Genomic DNA, 21,058 nt, shown 5'->3' with positions numbered 1-21,058 from the left:
ATGAGTTTCCCGACTCCCAGTAGCCTATCAATAGGACTTTGTGTCCACTTTCCGACTAGATGTTGCGGTAGTTTTGACAGTGAAGGAAGCTTCAATTCTGATTACTGCAGAGGATGGCGCAGAAGATGACAAGTAACGGGTTTTTATTTGTTTTATCCGTATCATCTACATTGCTTACTCATGCACTTATAACGTATGTGCTAAAATACTAATTTAATGCCATTTTAACGTTATACTGGGAAATTGGCATGTATTACATCGATATTCAGAAATATATGTGTATATGAAAATGAAGAAAAGGGACGCTGTCGCTGCGTTTTATAAAAAGAAACCTTACTAGATTTAGCAGCTCGGTAAAGTTTTAGGTTGTATAATGGCCTGATATTAATGTAAGCACAGTTTTACTAATAACTTGCACACGTGTTAAGGATCTACAAGAATCTCCATTTAAAACAGCACACGCGTTTTGTTACTGCATGTTTACTGACGAGCTGTCAGCGCATGATCTTTAGGGGACCGTCTATAAATGCTGTATTGTGTGTTAAAACGTGTGTAGATGTGCAAACTGATGGTAGAAAATAGAAATATAATAATCATGGAACAAAATAAATTGTGAGAGTATGAAAACTTTAGTTGAAGGCTCAAAGACACTTCAGTGATGCACTACGCTTAAGTAGTTTTACATTATACACACAGTACATGTACAGTTATTTACATAAAGAAAACTAACTTAGGACATACAAATTGACAATATCTCATAATGTTGAGACAAAAAATAGCACTATCAACTTTCCTGCCTAACTTAAACAGGTTTTTACAAATATCTCTCTTCATACATGTACAGTGGACATATTACTGAAACACATTTACAGTAATCATCAATTACACAATTATTTACCAATAATTCATTAATTAAATGTAATTTTCTCATTCGAAAGGTTGTTGCACATAAGACTAGACTCAGAACAGATATGAAGGGAGATCTTGGTGAAAATCTTATCTCTAGTAAGTCTCTGGGTATGTGATTTAACCTGTAGAGAAAATTACATTTAGGTGAATTATGGAAAATATTTTTCTAAATTATTTGTCTACTGTACATATATGAAGGGAAATATGGTGAAATGATATCTGTAGCCTAGTTAGTCAGGCTGGCCTCATCAAATGAACTACAACCTTTGCAAAATAACATTTAGGTAAATTACTCAATATTCCTGGTAAAATATTTTACTGTATACTTATGAAGAGAAATGTGACAATATCTTAACTTTAAGTCAGTCTGACCTCTAGACATTTACCGGAGCCTTCTAGAAATATTTTTATCTGCTTTACTATCATTCACGTTTTGGTTTTGTATTTATAATTTATAGATGATGCCTGAAGCTTCAAAAGCAAATGTCCTGCAAATATCAAACCTAAAATCAGCTTTACTGAGCACAAGATGCTGTCACTGGGACGGTTCTATTTGAAAAGTTACACCTTATTGGGGTTATTCTGCTACCTCAAAGGCACATACAGTAAGTACCTATTAAATTCAAGGAATGCTTTTTACTTTTAGGTAATAATTTATATCAATACGGACCCTTTTTTGTGTGTACCTTTTGAAAGTGTACTGCCCCGTGACATATTGCACACCTTTTTTTCTTTTTGTACTTGAACTTGTAATTAAGGCGTCAACAGATTTGAATTATAAATAAAGTATGCAATGGTATGTGTGTTTTCTTACTTCAGGAAAAGTTGAATAAATGAATATAATCTCTCTCTGTTTTCTTCCTCAGCCACCAAACCAGATGATGACAGGGCAGTTCCTGATTTTGGAAAGATGTATCATGTCAAAGGTACATTTCTGCCTTATTACACAGAACATCCCAGTAGAGTGCTTGTTTTTAAAGTGTCTCTCTTTTATTTAGGTGTGATTTCATTGCCTTCCTATGAGATAGAGGAACCTTTTGAAGCTTGGTACGACTTAGAGGGGAACAGAAGTCGAATCGACTACTATAATGGTCAGTTAGTTGATCATCAAAAGCTTACACAGTATTGAATGTTTGCAGTTTGTATGTAGGATTTCCTTATTGATGCTCTCTATATACAGGTACAACACGCACATTTCTGATTGGAAATGACTTGGATTATGGGGCCATTTACCAAATCAGACCAGTCCTTCCTCCCAGCGATATTAAGTGTTTCCACCTTAAAGGTACCAAAGAGGAACCGATACGGCCACAGTCAGCAATGCCTGATGTACAGGGATTTGAGGTATGTCCAGAAATGAAAAAAATTCTTAACTTTTGCTCACTCTTATGTCATTTAAACATATATGATTCTTCTGTGAAACCCAACAGAATATTTATTCTATCATACATTTTTTTGCGCATATAATGAACGTTATTCCAGTGTTGTTTTGGAATCTACTGATCAGCCATGGTTGTTGAGTGTTGACAACAAGATCCAAATGCAGCTTTTATTAGAATGTTCAGTCTGGAAAGGTTCAAACGGGGACAGATGGTAGCATGAAGATAATCCACAAGAGTAGTCGATAAAACAGGCGAATGGTCGAGGCATGCGGCAAAACAAACAAACAATATAAACAAACAAGGACACTTATGAAGTGCTCACTACAGTGGAAACAAAACTCAACCCTGGATGAGTGTGTGAGTGGTGTATTGACCTTATTCTAAAATGCGGAAGTGCACCTGTTTTCGCGATTGTCTTAGAACTTTCAATTCAGTCGCCTATGGGAGAAATGACTAGGAATAATAAACGGCAGAAAATGGTCAAACTACTTGCTCTACAAACAAATGTTTGCAGGACTACACAGACCAAGTAGATTAATATAATAAGAAAATATCAAATTGCAACATCAAGCAGCGTAACGAGCAGTTGTTAACGTCAAAAAATGAATGGAAGTGAATGAGACCGAAAGTCTCGAGACAAAAAGATTCAAATGGCAGCGCCCGCTCGTCAGCGGAGTATAAGGTGAATATATTTTCCATGTAATCAGTTGTGATGAACTGAAACAGGTGTGTGACTGCAGAGCATGATGGAATTGTAGTTGGGTAGATTGTCTGAGAGTTCTTTAGGGCAACACTGCTGGTGATCATTACACGTTTCAATCGACCTATTTTTATTTTAGAATATCGCATAAAAATGATCAATGAAAGTGCCAAGATGCACAGAAACTATGATCTAAACACATTTACACAATAAATTCCAGCATCTAAAAAGAAATGTGACTTTGTTGTAAAAATGTGTACATTAAAAGTCCGCACAATGGGACGTATAAAATCTTTGTTCTGTAGTTTGAGAAGATGGAGGATTGCAAAGGTGCTCAGTGTGAGGTCTGGAAAACCGTCACAGAGGCTGGCCATAAGAAGAACACATACCGTCTGTGGGTCACACGTCCAAAGGGAAATGATGCTCCAGTCACACCACACCGCTTTGAGATGGAGGGCTTCAACACTCTTCTAGATTCCCACAATGACAAATACAGCATTGAGTACAGTGACTTCAGCTCACAAACTGAGCCTGATGTTTTCACTCCACCTGCAGGTAACATGGAGAAAACACACACTCAGAGAAATGCTTTTGTCTGCCTCTGTGTACAGATCATCCTAATAAATGTTGACTGAGGTGTTGTGTTTAGGATTTACCTGTGAAGAGTTTCCTGATCCTCCTGAGGAGCATCAAATATTAGCCAATCCCATTCAAGACTATGTCAACACCCACCCTGTTAGCCGCGCCCACCGAATGTTTGGCCCCTTTAAGGAGAATTTTAATCGACTGTATAAAAGCGAGAAGGAGCACGAGAAGCGTGAAATCATCTTTGTTCATACGCTTCGGTGAGGAAAATACACATATTACTAAATATTTAGTAATAGCATTTTGAAAATGAACCCCAATTAAACTTTCAGTATCTATAAATGATTCAGTAAAGCAGAGTCGAGGCTCCATTGTTTATATAGTGATGGATAAAAACAATATCTCGAAAGCAAAGCAGAAATTACTGCCACAGTGTTAAACAGTGATTCAGGTGCATCTTATAGCATTACCTTACAGGTGATGCATGTAAAATATGCAATGTTGTTGAGTACTTTAATAATGATATGCCTTGCGATTCAATATTTCCCTAGAGAGATGCTCTGTTCTATAGCTAATAATGTTGTAATGATCATACTGAAATCAACAGATATTTCTTCTAGGAACTAATCTGAAGGAAAGTAATTTTCAGAATTAATTAACTCTAATTCAGCATAAAAAAACCCTGTAAAAGTGCAAATACTTAAACTTTAAAACATCATGAATGGCTGAAAACCTTGGGAGAATATTTGATTCGTATTCACTGTTTTCATTTTTCCTCTTTTCTCTACTCCTGCATTACGCATTACCATTTATTTCCAATTCTCTTCTCTTCCTCTTTGGGCGCGGTCAGGCAATAGAATAATAGTATTAGCGAGGCAGGTGAATAGTAAGACTTTACATGATTGGACAAATTTTTATAAACAACTTATGCATGCTCGGCACATTATTCATTCATTCGTTTTCTTGTCGGCTTAGTCCCTTTATTAATTTAGGGTTGCCACAGTGGAATGAACCGCCAACTTATCCTGCAAGTTTTTACGCAGCGGATGCCCTTCCAGCCGCAACCCATCTCTGGGAAACATCCACACACACATTGACACACACACTCATACACTACGGGCAATTTAGCCCACCCAATTCACCTGTACCGCATGTCTTTGGACTGTGGGGGAAACCGGAGCAAACCCACGCGAAGCCAGGGAGAACATGCAAACTCCACACAGAAACACCAACTAAGTCGAGGTTCGAACCAGCGACCCAGCGACCTTCTTGCTGTGAGGTGACAGCACTACCTACTGTGCCACTACCTCGCCCCTCAGCACATTAAATAAATGTAATTAGCAGCACCTCCCTGTGAAACTAAAATTGAAATGTAAATTTAATATTTTGCAGCTTTATTACCTGTCATAACTTCTTTTTACAGCTGATTTAAATAGAATGTGATTTGATAATAAAGTTGTTTTCTTACATCTTCCTCAGGTTTGTGCACTCTAGGAACAGAGTTGGTCTTTCATTCTCCCTCGGTATCAATGACCGCTCCGACTGGTCAAGGGCAGAAAAAAGAAAGTACTGCTAAAATTTCATTGTTGGCTATCTAAACTTATTTTTAAATAAAAAAGGCGAGTGCTAATTATTAAGTTGCTAAATGATTAAGTTTCTAAAAATAAAAACCATAATTGTACTAACTTATGACATGTGTCTTTTTGTAGTGTGTATATAAAACAGATGAAGTCAATTGGGTAAATTAACCAAAGATTAACAACATCTATTGCAAATCAATTTGTTTTGAGCTGTAAACTGCCTGTACTATATTTAGATTGTCCTTATTAATAACTAGAGCTGCATGATACTGGAAAATATTGGATATTGTGGGTATTGCCATAATCATATTTCTTATATAATATTTCCCTTGAACATGCTATTTTTTGTTAGCTTGTTTTTAAAGGATTTGTTTATTTAATTATATTAAAATAAACATGTAATAGATATATTTCAGATCTAATTATTTCTAATTCAGTCAAGTTTAGTGCAGCAGATATCCTGACTCTGACTATTGTTGTTTTTTCTTTTATTCTTTGTATTTTTTTCCCTGATTTTGTCTCTGACTTACTCTTGTTGTTTTAGTTTTGTGAAGCACATTGGTTAACTTGAGTTGTTTTTAATTATGCTATATGAATAAACTGTCATTCATTAATTGTCCTCTCTCGTCTCGACTCTCGTGTTTTTTCAGCCCTGGGTTCAGCTTTTGATCATTGATCTGTTATTGGCTGCAGCGGTCCTTCTTGATTGATTGTGGTTTTCCCTGTTAGGAAGAGCTAAATTGTGTATTTTTTTACTGTTGATCATAAATTGTCAGCATTAACCCTTACGATAGGCCTTTGCAAAACAGTTTCTAACGTTTATACAGAGTTCTATAGAGTAGAACAGCAGATTATATTGTGCATGCATGAATACACTTACTATATTCACCATGTTCTGAGAGCTCAGCTGCTAATTTTGATTTTCTCAAACATGTCAAGGTAACACACACACACACACTCTCTCTCTCTATACACCATATAAAAGACTGAAACTAAGCCTTTTTGCACTATAACTAATGATCAACAATAAAAATGACACATTTGACCTGCTGCCAATGAGGTTCCTATTGCTTTATATATAAAATGTTGTTATAATGGCAGTCAATAGGTACAACAACTAACATGATAAGAGTAGTACATTTGCTCACACAGCACCACACAAAAAAGCTGAATCATCAGCATACATGCTACACACGCTTAAATGGTTCTCTCTCCTCTTGGTGGCTGAAATGTCCAAAATCCCACATCTACCGCTTATTCAATCTCATTTTTTCCATCTGTTGTAACTGCCTCACATCATGAACATATTTCAAAGTAGTAGCAACACACTGCTCAAACCCTGATGTAATGAATATGAACTAGTGATTACAACAATGTCATCTATCATGTGCATTTACTTATTTAACCCCACAAAATACTATATACAGGTATAATATTGTAGGCTAGGCTACACTACAACATAAGATGACGAAAATATTGTGTAAAATAACTAATCCAATCGTTGCTCCAAAATGACACACACAACCCGGAATTTCAAATCATGAGTTTCCAGAATCCCAGAAGGCTATAAATAGGACTTCGTGTCCACTTTCCAACTCTATAATAGACGTTGCGGTAGTTTTGACAGTGAAGGAAGCTTCAATTCTGATTACTGCAGAGGATGGCGCAGATGACGACAAGTAACGGGTTTTTATTAGTTTTATCCATATAATTTACATTGATTGCGCATGCCTTTATACGTATATGTATGTACTGAAACTCATTTGATGCTTATTTCCTAGTATAACGTTAAAATAGCATGTATTAGTCCGGGATGTATAAATAGCACAGTGAAGACACGGGACGCTGCGTTTTATAAAAAAAGAGTCTTTACTATAGTATATTCTATACACATTGGTATACACAAGATGTAGTAACAGTAAAGGTTTCGTCCTGTTATTCCGACAACACAGGGAACGACATATCAGATATAAAGATTAGCTGGTTAGCAGAGCTCGGTAAAGTTAGTTTTAGGTTGAATATTGACCTGATATTCGTTATCCGCGCAAGTTCTGTCGTTACAAAAATATCTACACAGTTAACAAATAGCTTACACGTGTTATAGATTTACAAGAAATCTCCATTTAAAACAGCACATGCGTTTTGTAACTGCATGTTTACTGACGAGCTGTCAGGGGGATCGTCTATAAATTCTGTATTGTGTGTTAAAACGTGTGCGGCTGTCGAAACTGATGGTAGATAATAGAAATATAATAATCATGGAACAAAATAAATTGTGAGAGTATGAAAAGTTTAATTGAAGGCTCATAGCCACTTCAGTGATGCACTACGCTTGAGTAGCTATACGTTATACATGCAGTACATGTACAGTTTTTACATAAAGAAAACTAACTTAGGACATATTGACATTATCTTAATATGTTAAGAAAAAAAATTGTACTTTCAGGTTTTCTGACTATCCTTTTTACCAATATCCCCCTTCATACATGTGTGGACATATTTTCTGAAACACATTTACAGTAATTCACCAATTGCACAATTAAATGTAATTTTCTCATTCAAAAGGCTGTAGCACATGAGGCCAGACACTACACAAATGAAGGGAGATATTGGTAAAAATCTTATCTGTAGTAAGTCTCTGGCTATGTGATTTAACCTGTAGAGAAAATTACATTTTGGTGAATTATGGAAAATAATTTTCTAAAATATTTGTCTACTGTACATATATGAAGGGAAATATTGGTAAAATGATACATGTAGCCTAGTAAGTCGGTCTGGCCTCATTGAGTGAACTACAACCTTTGCAAAATAACATTTAGGTAAATTACTCAGTATTCCTTGTAAAATATTTTACTGTATACTTATGAAGAGAGATGTTGCCAGTGTTTTACATTAAGTCAGTCTGGCCTCTAAATATTTGTTGTAACTTTCTAAAAATATATGTTTTTCTGCTTCCTTTACATTTTGGTTCTGTCTATATAATTTACAGATGATCCCTAAAGCTGCATAAGCGATTGTCCTGCAAACATCAAACCTAAAATCAACTTTACTGAGCTCAGGATGCTGTCACTGGGACGGTTCTATTTGAAAAGTTACACCATATTTTGGTTATTCTGGTACCAAAAACGCAAACAGTATAAGTACCAATTAAATTCAAAGGATTTTATAAAAAACGTTTAGGTAATAATTTATATCAATATGGTACCTTTTGAAAGTGTACTGCCCCTGTAGCATTTTTCATACCGTATTTCTGAGAGTGTATTGTTGAACTTGTGACTAAGTCGCTGAGTCACATTTACTGTAATGATTTTAACTATAAATGAAGTATGCAATAGTATGTGTGTTTTCCTACTTCAAGTAAAGTTGAAAAAGGAATATAATCTCTCTCTGTGGGTGACGCGGTGGCGCAGTAGGTAGTGCTGTAACCACACAGCAAGAAGGTCGCTGGTTTGAGCCTCGGCTGGGTCAGCTGGGGTTTCTGTGTGGAGTATGCATGTTTCCCTGCATTCACGTGGGTTTCCTCCGGGTGCTCCGATTTCCCTCACAATCCAAAGACATGCCGTAAAGGTGAATTGGGTAGGCTAAATTTTCTATAGTGTTTGAGTGTGAATGAGTGTGTATGGATGTTTCCCAGAGATGGGTGCAGTTGGAAGGGCATCCACAGCGTAAAATATGCTGGATATGTTGGTGGTTCATTCCGCTGTGGTGACCCCAGATTAATTAAGAGATTAAGCCAAAAAGAAAAGGAATGAATGAATAAATGAGTGAATCTCTCTCTGTTTTCTTTCTCAGATGTCAATCCAGCTGGTAACAGGACAGTTCCTGATTTTGGAAAGATGTATTATGTCAAAGGTACACTACCAGTCGATCCCAGTTGTAAAAGTAACAAATAATAGCTTGACTTCTAGTTAATCATTTGAAAAGTGGCAGAAGGTGGATTTTTCAGATGAATCATCTGTTGAACTGCATCCCAATCATCACACATACTGCAAAAGACCTGTTACCTCCACATCAAAGTTGCTGAAAGCAAAGAAGGTCAAAGTTCTCCAGGATTGGCCAGCTCAGTCACCAGAAATGAACATTATTGAGCATGTCTTGGGTAAGATGGAGGAGGCATTGAAGATGAATCCAAAGAATCTTGATGAACTCTGGGAGTCCTGCAAGTACGCTTTCTTTGCCATTGCATGGGCCTCATGTATCAACGCTGCGTACGCACAAAAACTTTGCATACGCCAGATTTCACGCTCACGTTTGGATTTACTAACAATGAAATTAACGTGAGAAGGTGCGTTGCATACGTGAATCAGAAACTTTTACATTCAATAAATGTGCAAATAATGTGATAACATGTGATGCTCAAATGTGATTGGGCAGCTGAAATGCCGGTGGCACTGCCTTGATAGGAGCAGAGGGGTGCTGCTATAATGCAAGGTGTTCCTCTAATACAGAGGTCACCAAACTTGTCCCTGGAGGGCCGGTGTCCTGCAGATTTTAGCTCCAACCCTAATCAAACACACCTGAACAAGCTAATTAAGGTCTTACTTGGTATACTTGAAACATCCAAGCAGGTGTGTTGAGCTAAACCCTGCAGGGACACCGACCCTCCAGGACCAGGATTGGTGACCCCTGCTCTAATACAACTGTGTCTCCCACAGACACAGATACTACTCCAGACAGTAAAGTGTCACCCAAAATTGAGGCAACTCTCTCCTTAAAGGGTGTCAGTTCAGCATCCCCTGTTCCCCCGCCTGTTCGGTCCACACTTTGAGGCCCCAGACGACTTTATTAATGCGTAATTGCAGAGATGTATGGATGCAGTCCTCCAAGCTCATGGGAGTCATACATAACATTTATTCTTTTCCCACTGCAGCATGACTTTATATTCTATACTGGACAATATTTCTGTTAAGTGATGAGACTTTTGTCTAAGCAAAGTCAGACCTTACGGTCCTAATTAAATCATTAGAAATCAAGGGATGATCAAATTTTATTTTGGTAAAATAAGTGTAATCTAGAGACCTTTGCTTTTCATGTAAGCCACTTCTGATACCAAATGATCAACTAGAAATCAAGTTCCTAAAACTTGGATAGGTGACAAGACTTTCAGGTAGTGTACATTTTTGCCTAATTACACTGAACATCCCAGTTGAGTGCTTGTTTTTAAAGTGTCTCTCTTTTATTTAGGTGTGATTTCATTGCCTTCCTATGAGATAGAAGAACCTTTTGAAGCTTGGTACGACTTTGAGGGGAACAGAAGTCGAATCGACTACTATAATGGTCAGTTTGTTGATCATGAAAAGCTTACACAGTATTGAATGTTTGTAGTTTGTATGTAGGATTTCCTCATTGATGCTCTCTATATACAGGTACAACGCGCACATTTCTGATTGGAAATGACTTGGATTATGGAGCCATTTACCAAATCAAACCAGTCCTTCCTCCCAGCGATATTAAGTGTTTCCAGCTTAAAGGTACCAAAGAGGAACCGATACGGCCACAGTCAGCAATGCCTGATGTACAGGGATTTGAGGTATGTCCAGAAATGAAAGAAATTCTCAACTTTTGCTCACTCATATGTCATTTAAACATATATGATTCTTCTGTGAAACCCAACAGAATATGTATTCTACATTTTTGCGCATATAATGAACGTTATTCCAGTGTTGTTGTTGTGGAATCCACTGATCAGCCGTGGTTATTAATAGTTGTAGGAGCCATTTGGCAACTGTTCATTGTTCCACTAGGTGGTGCTCTTTTAACAGGCTTTAAAAGTGGGAACGAATATTCAGGTGACGGATGTTGCTAGACGGAAGGAAGCAGTGAGGACATGCAGTTTTGACCACACACACACTTGCAACCAAACAAACGCACTCACATACGCACACACATTCATTCACGCTTTAGCGTGACGGTTTGTTTTGTTGGTTCGTAAGTCACGATATGTGGCAGTGTTTAATGTGTATGACAGGAAACTTACCTGGAAGGAAACTTGTTAACTATTGGAGTTTGCAACTGCAATAAACCTAAATATCTATGGAAACAAGTAAGATTGTTCATTGCGTTTACACTTCATCAGCCAAATGACAGCATGCGTCATCTGAGTTCCTGTCTAACAGCATCTCAGGGACTACAAGCAATAGGCTTAACCTCTACAATAGTGTTGACTACAAGGGCAGGATCCAAATGCAGCTTTTATTAGAATGTTCAGACAGTAAAGGTTCAAACAGGGACAGACGGTAGCATGAAGATAATTTACAAGAGTAGTTGATAAAACAGGTGAATGGTCGAGGCATGCGGCAAAACAAACAAAAAAAAAGCTCACTACAGAGGAAACAAGACTCAGCCCGGGATGAGTGTGTGAGTGGTGTATCTATGGTTCATGCAAGCAGTCATGATGAGGTGCGGTAAACTGAAACAGGTGTGTGACTGCAGGGCATGATGAGAGTTGTAGTTCGGTAGAATAATCATTAGATGGTGATCATTACATGTTTTCATCAGCCTATTTGTATTTTAGAAAATCGCATAAAAAATTCTTAATGCCAATGACAAGATGCACAGAAACTATGATCGAAACCCATTTACACAATAAATTTCAGCATCAAAAAAGTAAAGGGATTTTGTTTTAAGAGATTGTGTATTAACGAAAATATACAATGTTACGGCATAAAATCTTTGTTCTGTAGTTTGAGAAGATGGAGGATTGCAAAGGTGCTCAGTGTGAGGTCTGGAAAACCATCACAGAGGCTGGCCATAAGAAGAACACATACCGTCTGTGGGTCACACGTCCAGAGGGAAATGATGCTCCAGCCACACCACACCGCTTTGAGATGGAGGGCTTCAACACTCTTCTAGATTCCCACAATGACAAATACAGCATTGAGTACAGTGACTTCAGCTCACAAACTGAGCCTGATGTTTTCACTCCACCTGCAGGTAACATGGAGAAAACACACACTCAGAGAAATGCTTTTGTCTGCCTCTGTGTAAAGATCATCCTAATAAATGTTGACTGAGGTGTTGTGTGTTTAGGATTTACCTGTGAAGAGTTTCCTGATCCTCCTGAGCAGCATCAAATATTAGCCAATCCCATTCAAGACTATGTCAGCACCAACCCTGTTAGCCACGCCCACCGAATGTTTGGTCCCTTTAAGGAGAAGTTTAATCGACAGTATAAAAGCGAGGAGGAACACCAAGAGCGTGAAATCAACTTTGTACAATCTTTTAGGTGAGGAAAAAACACATTTTACCAGAGATGGAGTAATGGCATTTTGAAGATGAACAATAATTGTATTACTTTTAGTATCTATAAATGATTCAGTAAAGCAGAGTCAATGCTCCATTGTTTATATAGTGATGGATAAAAACAATATCCTAAAAGCAAAGTAGAAATCACTGCCACAGTGTTAAACAGTGATTCAGGTGCATCTTATAGCGAGTATAACCTTACCTGATAGGACCATGTGATACATAATGTGCTATGTGCTGTGATACATAATCTGCCAATAATGTATATAAGGATTATACTAAATTAACAGATATTTTTTTCTTGGGGCTAAGGAAAGTGAGAATTTTCAAGTGAATCTAATTCCAGCTAAACAAAAACATGCAAACGTGCAAGATTTACAAAAAACAAAACAAAAAAAAGACACGATGAATGACTGAAAACCTTGGGAGAATCGTTGATTCTGATTCACGGTTGTCATTTTTGATAAAAATGTTTTCAGCACCTCCCTGCCAAACTAATATTAAAATGTAAAGTTGTCAATATTGTGCAGCTCTATTATCTGTCATAACTTTTTATTTAAAGCTGATTTAAATAGAAAAATGTGATTTTGTAAATTAAGTTGTTTTCTTACATCTTCCTCAGGTTTGTGAACTCTACGAACAGAAAAGGTCTGTCATTCACCGTCGGTATCAATAAACGAGCGGACTGGTCAAGAGCAGAAACAAGAAAGTCTAAAATTCCATTGGTTATCTAAGCTGTGACTGAAAACCTAGGTAAATAAATATCACTCTTAAGTGATATATGTATTATTAAGCTATTATGATAAAAATAACACATTTATTTCTACTAACTTATGAAACGTCAAGGTGTTGTTATGTGTATATACAAAAGATAAAGGGCATTTGGGTAAAATCACCAAAGATTAACAACAATGTCTGTTGCAAATCATGCTTTAAACTGGCTGTGCTATATTTAGAAAGTCCACATTAATAATAACTAGAGCTGCATAATACTGGAAAACTGTGCAATACTGTTTTTGAATATTGCCATAATCATATTTCTTATTTAACATTTCGATAGAAAACATGCTATTTTTGTGAGCTATTAGCTATGATTATAAATGATTTGTTTAATGACATTAAACTAAACATGTAATAGAAATAATTTAGATCTAATTATTCTAATTTAGACTAAAAAACTGAGTCAGGGTTAGGGTTAGTGCAGCAGATTTCCTGACTCTGACTATTGTTGTTGATTTTTCTTTTATTCTTTTTATTTTTTAATTGATTTTGTCTCTGACTTACTCTTGTTGTTTTAGTTTTGTGAAGCACATTGGTCAACTTGAGTTGTTTTTAATTGTGCTATATGAATAAACTGTCATTCATTAATTGTCCTCTCTCGTCTCGACTCTCGTGTTTTCTCAGCTCTGGGTTCAGCTTTGAGCCGCTTCAGCCAATAACAGAACAGCATCTATTCAGAAATTGAGGATAAAAATGATACGTCCACATCTGATTGGTCAAATTTAAATAACCAATGCATAAAATACATGTAATTTATCACACGTTTGTGAAATGTATATTGCATGTACTATTATTGCAATCATTTAGTGATATACTCTGCAGCTTAAGTGAAGTTCTTAGGCAAGTTACAGTTCTACAACTGAACAGCAGAAGAAGATGTCATTTCAGTGCATCTATAGTGAGTTGACATGATCATCAATCACTCCATATTTTTAAAGACACAACAAAGCCTGTTTATCCTCGTATACCACTACAAGCATACAGTACACACCACAAGTTTCTCTTTGCAGGAAAGAGTTTATTCACAGCAGACATTCACTTGAGATTATCTAAACAGAAAGACACATATGCATTTAAGAGAGTAAAAAAAAATCTGTGAATCAAATGCTGTTTAACCCTTGTGTATTGTTCAAACTGACTATCCTTTTGTTATGTTCAGGGCTGTTTTTGTCATATTGACTTCCATTATAACGACATTTTGACTGCAAAGCTATGAGAGCATTCTTGATTGTGGTTTTCCCTGTTGGGAAGAGCTAAATTGTGTATTTTTTTACTGTTGATCATAAGTTGTCAGCATTAACCCTTACGATAGGCCTGTGCAAAACAGTTTCTAACGTTTATACAGAGTTCTATAGAGTAGAACAGCAGATTATATTGTGCATGCATGAATACACTTACTATATTCATCATGTTCTGAGAGCTCAGCTGCTAATTTTGATTTTCTCAAACATATCAAGGTTAACACACACACACACACACACACACACACACACCCTCTATACACCAAATAAAAGACTGAATCTAAGCCTTTTTGTGCACTGTAGCTGATAATCAACAGTAAAAATGAAACATTTGACCTGTTCCCAATGGGGAAAACCACTGTCAATAGAGAATCCAGGGTTATAAGTTGGCATTGCTTTATATATAAAATGTTGTTATAATGGTAGTCAATGAGGCAAAAACAGACAATAACATAATGAAAGAGTACATTTGCTCACACAGCACCCAATAAAAAAGCTGAATCATCAGCATACATGCTACACAAGCTTAAATGGTTCTCTCTCCTCCTGCTGGCAGAAATTTCCAAACTATAATCCTACTATTATCTGCTTGATCCTATTTAATTTCATTTTTATGTTCATAAATAATCATTGTTTTCTGCAAATGACCCTCCAAAGCACAAAATGAAAACATCAGCTATGAAAATAATTTTAAAAATGTGAAATTAACTTTTTACTTGCTGAATTCTGCTCAAACCCAAATGTAATGAATATTAACTAGTGATTAAAAACACTATCCATCATGTACATTTAATCATTTCACCCCACAAAATACTACTCTAGTTATAAAAAAATAGGGAAACATTTATAAACAATACAAGATAAGATGACGCAACTATTAAAGTGTAAAATAACTTCCAACATGACACACACAACCCGGAATCAAAGTCATCTATCAGTTTCCAGACTCCCAGAAGGCTATAAATAGGACTTCGTGTCCACTTTCCTACTCTATAATAGATGTTGCGGTAGTTCTGACAGTGAAAGACGCTTCAATTCTGATTACTGCAGAGGATGGCGCAGAAGATGACAAGTAACTGTTTTTTTTATGTTTTTATCCATGTAATTAACATTGATTATTCAAGCCTTTATACGCATATGTATGTACTGAAACTCATTTGATGCTATTTTAACGTTATACTAAGAAAATTAGCATGTATTAGACAGATAGTCTGGGATTTGTGTAACTATAAATGGCGCAGTGAAGACACGGGACGCTGCGTTTTATAAAAATACACTTTACTAAAGTATCTTCTATACACTTTGGCATACACAAGATTTAGCAATAATTACCGTTCAGTCTGACAACAAAACAGTGAACGACATATCAGAGATAAATGTAAGCCAGCAGAGCTCGGTAAAGTTAGTTTTAGGTTGAATATTGGCTTGCTATTCGATATCCGCGCAAGTTCTGTAGTTATAAAAATATGTACAACACAGTTAGTTTTACTAATAACTAACACATGTGTTAAGGATCTACAAGAATCTCCATTTAAAACAGCACACGCGTTGTGTACTTGCATGTTTACTGACGAGCTGTCGGCGCATGATCTGTAGGGGACCGTCTGTAAATTCTGTACTGCTTGTTAAAACGTGTGTGGATGTGCAAACTGATGGTACAAAATAGAAATAATAATCATGGAACAAAATAAATTGTGAGATTATGAAAAATTTAGTTGAAGGCTTAAAGACACTGGACTGATGCGCTACGCAAGAGTAGCTATATGTTATACAAGCAGTACAAGAACAGTTCATTACACATAGAACACTTATCTAATCTAACTTATCTTAGGACACACAATTTTGCAGTACTCAATATGTCAAAAAAAAAAAATAGCTTGGTTGTTGCACATAAGACTAGACTCAGAACAGATATGAAGGGAGATCTTGGTAAAAAAATCTTATCTGTAGTAAGTCTCTGGGTATGTGATTTAACCTGTAGAGTAAATTACTTTTAGGTGAATTATGGAAAATATTTTTCAAAATTATTTGTTTACAGTACATATATGAAGGGAAATATTGGGGAAATGATAGCTGTAGCCTAGTAAGTCAGTCTAGCTTCTTAGAGTGAAATACAACCTTTGCAAAATAACATTTAGGTACTCAATATTTGAAGTATATATTTTAATTGTATACTTATGGAGAGAGATGTTGCCAATATCTTACCATTATTAAGTCGGTCTGGCCTCTAGACATTTATTGGAAGCTTCTAGAAATCATTATGTGCTGCGTTACTTAATTCACATATTGGTTCTGTCTATATAATTTACAGATGATCCCTAAAGCTTTATAAGCAAATGCCCTGCAAAAATCAAACCTAAAATCAACTTTACTGAGCTCAAGATGCTGTCACTGGGACGGTTCTATTTAAAAAGTTACACCATATTGGGGTTATTCTGATACCTCAAAGACACATTAAGTACCTATTAAATTCAATTAATTTTTGGTACTTTTAGGTAATAATTTATATCAATACAGACCCTTTTAGGTGTGTACCTTTTGAAAGTGTACTGCCCCCATGACATTCGTTAAACTTTGTGACTAAGCTGTGACCAAGTTGTCAAGAGATTTTAACTTTAAATAAAGTATGCAATAGTATGTGTGTTTTCTTAATTCAGGAAAAGTTGAATAAATGAATATAATCTCTCTCTGTTTTCTTCATCAGAAGTCAAACCAGATGATGACAGGACAGTTCCTGATTTTGGAAAGATGTATCATGTCAAAGGTATAATATAATCCTAATTACACAGAACATCCCAATAGAGTGTTTGTTTTTAAAGTGTCTCTCTTTTATTTAGGTGTGATTTCATTGCCTTCCTATGAGATAGAAGAACCTTTTGAAGCTTGGTACGACTTTGAGAGGAACAGAAGTCGAATCGACTACTATAATGGTCAGTTTGTTGATCATCAAAAGCTTACACAGTACTGAATGTATGTAGGATTTCCTCATTGATGCTCTCTATATAAAGGTACAGTGTGCACATTTCTGATTGGAAATGACTTGGATTATGGGGCCATTTATCAAATCAGACCAGTCCTTCCTACCAATGATATTAAGTGTTTCCAGCTTAAAGGTACCAAAGAGGAACCGATACGGCCACAGTCAGCAATGCCTGATGTACAGGGATTTGAGGTATGTCCAGAAATGAAAAAAATTCTCAACTTTTGCTCACTCTTATGTCATTTAAACGTATATGATCCTTCTGTGAAACCCAACAGAATATTTATTCTACAATTATAAAAAAAATTTGCGCATATAATGAACGTTATTTCAGTGATGTTGTCGAATCCACTGATCAGCCATGGTTGTTGATGGTGTTGACTACAAGGCAGGATCCAAATGCAGATTTATTAGAATGTTCAGTCTGGAAAGGTTCAAACGGGGACAGACGGTAGCATGAAGATAATCCACAAGAGTAGTCGATAAAACAGGCGAATGGTCGAGGCATGCGGCAAAACAAACAAATAATATAAACAAACAAAGGTAAAAACACGGCTAGACTAAAAAAGTAATGTGATTTTGTTTTGAGAGATTGTGTGATAATAAAAATGTGCATAATGGGATAGCATCAAATCTTTGTTTGTTTTGTAGTAGAGAAGATGGATTATCACAAAGGTTCACGGTGTGAGGTGTGGAAAACCGTCACAGAGGCTGGCCATAAGAAGAACACATACCGTCTGTGGGTCACACGTCCAGAGGGAAATGATGCTCCAGCCACACCACACCGCTTTGAGATGGAGGGCTTCAACACTCTTCTAGATTCCCACAATGACAAATACAGCATTGAGTACAGTGACTTCTGCACACAATCTGAGCCTGATGTTTTCACTCCACCTGCAGGTAACATGGAGAAAACACACACTCAGAGAAATTCTTTTGTCTGCCTCTGTGTACAGATCATCCTAATAGATGTTGACTGAGGTGTTGTGTGTTTAGGATTTACCTGTGAAGAGTTTCCCGATCCTCCTGAGGAGCATCAAATATTAGCCAATCCCATTCAAGACTATGTCAGCACCAACCCTGTTAGCCACGCCCACCGGATGTTTGGCCCCTTTAAGGAGAAGTTTAATCGACAGTATAAAAGCGAGAAGGAGCACGAGAAGCGTGAAATCAACTTTGTACAATCTTTTAGGTGAGAAAAAAGAGATTTAGTAATGGCATTTTGTAGATCAGGGGTCATCAAACTTGTTCCTGGAGGGGCGGTGTCTTGCAGATTTTAGCTCCAACCCTAATCAAACACACCTGAGCAAGCTAATCAAGGTCTTACTAGGTATACTTGAAACATCCAAGCAGGTGAGTTGAGGAAGTTGGAGCTAAACCCTGCAGGGACACCGGCCCTCCAGAACCGAGATTGGCAGGCAACCCCTGTTATAGATGAACCTCAATTATACGTTTAGTTTCTATAAATGATTCAACAAAGCAAATATCTTAAAAGCAAAGCAGAATTTATTGCCACAGTGTTAAACAGTGATTCAGGTGCATCTTATAGTGAGTATTGCCTTACCTGATAGGACCCTGTGATGCATGTAAAATATGAAATATTGTTGTGGAGTACTTTAATAATGAAATGTCTTGTGATTCAGTATTTCCCTTGAGAGATGCTCCGTTTTATAGCTAATAATGTATGTAATGATCAAACTGAAATCAACTGATATTTTTTTCTAGGAACTAAGCAAATAAAGTGAGATTTCTTTTTTCCAGAATTAACTAAATCTAATACAGGCAACAAAAACAAAAAAACTCTGCAGATATTTAAACTTTAAAACACTGCAAAAGACTGAAAACCAAAAGAATTTTAGATTCTGATTCACTGTTGGCATTTTTCTCTCTTTTCTCTACTCCTGCATTACCATTTATTTCCAGTTATATTCTTCCTTGAGGTTCACTAGGTTCCTCTTTGAGCCCGGTCAAGGCAATAGAATAATAGTATTTGGGAGGCAGCTATAAATCTAGTAAGACTTCATCTGATTGGAAAAATTTGTATAGACAACTTAAGCATGCTTGGCACGTGAAATGTAATTTGCAGCACCTCCCTGTGAACTAACAAATTGTTAATTTTTCAATTTTGTGCAGTCCTATTACCTGTCTTTTTCAGCTGATTTAAATAGAAAAATGTGATTTCTAAATAAGCTGTTTTTATTTTATATCTTCCTCAGGTTTGTGAACTCTACTAACAGAAAAGGTTTGTCATTCACCGTTGGTATCAATGACCGCGCCGATTGGTCAAGGGCAGAAACAAGAAAGTACTGTTAAAATGTCATTGTTGGTTATCTAAACTGACTGAAAAACTAGGTAAATGTTTTATAGGTAAATTATATATATATATATAATATCACTATTACGTGAAAAAAGTGACTTATGTATTATGTTGTGATAAAAATAAAGTGATAAATTGTGTACTGTTCAAACTGACTGCCCATTTTTTATGTTGGTGGCTGTTTGTGCCCTGTTGGTTTCCATTCTATTGCAAAGCCATGACAGCATATAATCATGCATTCTTGTTTACTGGTGGTTTTTCCCTCTTTTGTCATTTATACTGTTAATCATCAGTTGACAACATTAACCCTTTAGATAGGCCTGTGCAAAAACATTTCTGGCTTTCATATGGATGTCTATGGAGCAAAACAGCAGACTATAGTGTTTGTGTGTGTGTGTGTGTGTGTGTGTGTGTGTGTGTGTAAATACATTTACTATGTTTATTGTGTTTGAGAAAATAAAAAAATAAGCAGCTCAGAACAAAGGAAGGCGTGCAAAGCTTCTTTTACACTCAAACACTTGCTCTTTCATACTCCATACACCATACAAATATACTATACTATGATATAAACAACTTACAAAAGGTTAATTTCAGTTATTTTTCTTGATATATTGTTAATAACAGAAAGATTAAGCATTAGGACGGTTGAAGTCAAACTTTTCAAAAATGAATTACAGCAAGGTTAGTAAATGATAGCTACAGAGGTTTGCATTTTAAAGGATAAACAGCATAGCACATATTTGAATGTCTCTCTTATATGCAGATATGTCAACGTTGAACTTTAAAATGATGATAAGGTTCAAGCTTTGAAAGAATATTAATCGACTAAGCTATAAAATGAATGTCTATGGACTGGACCTTCCGGCTCATGTGTTGAGTATGTCAGTGTGGCACATGGAAAGAATGTGAAGAAACCTCTTCTTGGGAGAGCTGGGGGTCAGGGTGGGTCAGTGAACCAGCTGACCTGGCAAACCTGTAACTTGTTACTTTACACCCCTGTGCCTATAAACTCTAGCACATGAATATAAACTTGATGCGTGCATTAACACCCAAATAACACTCTAGCAAACATACAAAATACAATTTTCAAACATATATACAGTTAGTTGTGTATATAAATATTTCCACATGATTGCATGTGTGGATGTGCCACCTACTGGCAGAGAATGAATTGGCATAATTAATAATTTTATTCAGCCTGTCAGCTGTTTTCTGCAGGCGTTTCATGTACCAAAACTTCACAAAGTCAAGCTGTTCAGTTTTTAAATTAATATTTAAATCATTTAAACAATTGCTTCAGCCAACTAATATATGTAGCCACTTTATGTCATGTTTGTAC

The 21,058-nt window shown here is 36.3% G+C and overlaps 3 protein-coding genes across 8 annotated transcripts; all 3 read left to right on the top strand.

Annotated features, from left to right (window-relative positions):
• The first annotated feature begins 57 nt into the window (after positions 1–57).
• zgc:103438 lies at positions 58–5,770 on the top strand. Its single transcript, NM_001006036.1, is given in 8 exon segments — positions 58–132; positions 1,368–1,514; positions 1,776–1,835; positions 1,908–2,000; positions 2,090–2,253; positions 3,297–3,546; positions 3,641–3,836; positions 5,056–5,770. Coding segments are annotated over 7 exon segments (936 nt in total). The 5' UTR covers positions 58–132; positions 1,368–1,438; the 3' UTR covers positions 5,153–5,770.
• Positions 77–13,774, top strand: si:dkey-228a15.1. 6 transcript variants are annotated; one of them, XM_087294726.2, is made up of 8 exons: positions 6,756–6,835; positions 8,567–8,723; positions 8,949–9,008; positions 10,341–10,433; positions 10,523–10,686; positions 11,840–12,089; positions 12,186–12,381; positions 13,024–13,774. In XM_087294726.2, the coding sequence occupies exons 3-8, from the start codon at positions 8,993–8,995 to the stop codon at positions 13,133–13,135; spliced, it is 831 nt and encodes a 276-aa protein (XP_087150852.1). In that variant the 5' UTR covers positions 6,756–6,835; positions 8,567–8,723; positions 8,949–8,992; the 3' UTR covers positions 13,136–13,774.
• A 1,640-nt stretch (positions 13,775–15,414) lies between these two features.
• si:dkey-267n13.1 lies at positions 15,415–19,870 on the top strand. The gene is given in 7 exon segments (XM_088651540.1): positions 15,415–15,494; positions 17,127–17,186; positions 17,260–17,352; positions 17,431–17,598; positions 18,057–18,302; positions 18,399–18,594; positions 19,619–19,870. Coding segments are annotated over 7 exon segments (879 nt in total). The 5' UTR covers positions 15,415–15,475; the 3' UTR covers positions 19,716–19,870.
• Positions 19,871–21,058: the final 1,188 nt, after the last annotated feature.

This window comes from Danio rerio, chromosome 19 (assembly GCF_052040795.2).
Source record: "Danio rerio strain M-AB ecotype USA chromosome 19, GRCz13ab, whole genome shotgun sequence".
In the NCBI taxonomy this organism is placed as follows: domain Eukaryota; kingdom Metazoa; phylum Chordata; class Actinopteri; order Cypriniformes; family Danionidae; genus Danio; species Danio rerio.
Note: the sequence above shows the minus strand (reverse complement) of the source record. Positions and strands in the feature narration are given on the sequence as shown.

What these genes read in the sequence shown, in the direction of transcription:
- si:dkey-228a15.1 (XM_087294727.2), top strand. Translation starts at nt 8,217, where the DNA reads ATGCTGTCACTGGGACGGTTCTATTTGAAAAGTTACACCATATTTTGG. An exon ending in TCGAATCGACTACTATAATG is followed by an intron (nt 10,434 to 10,522) that starts GTCAGTTTGTTG and finishes CTCTATATACAG; the next exon opens with GTACAACGCGCACATTTCTG. An exon ending in AACTTTGTACAATCTTTTAG is followed by an intron (nt 12,382 to 13,023) that starts GTGAGGAAAAAA and finishes CATCTTCCTCAG; the next exon opens with GTTTGTGAACTCTACGAACA.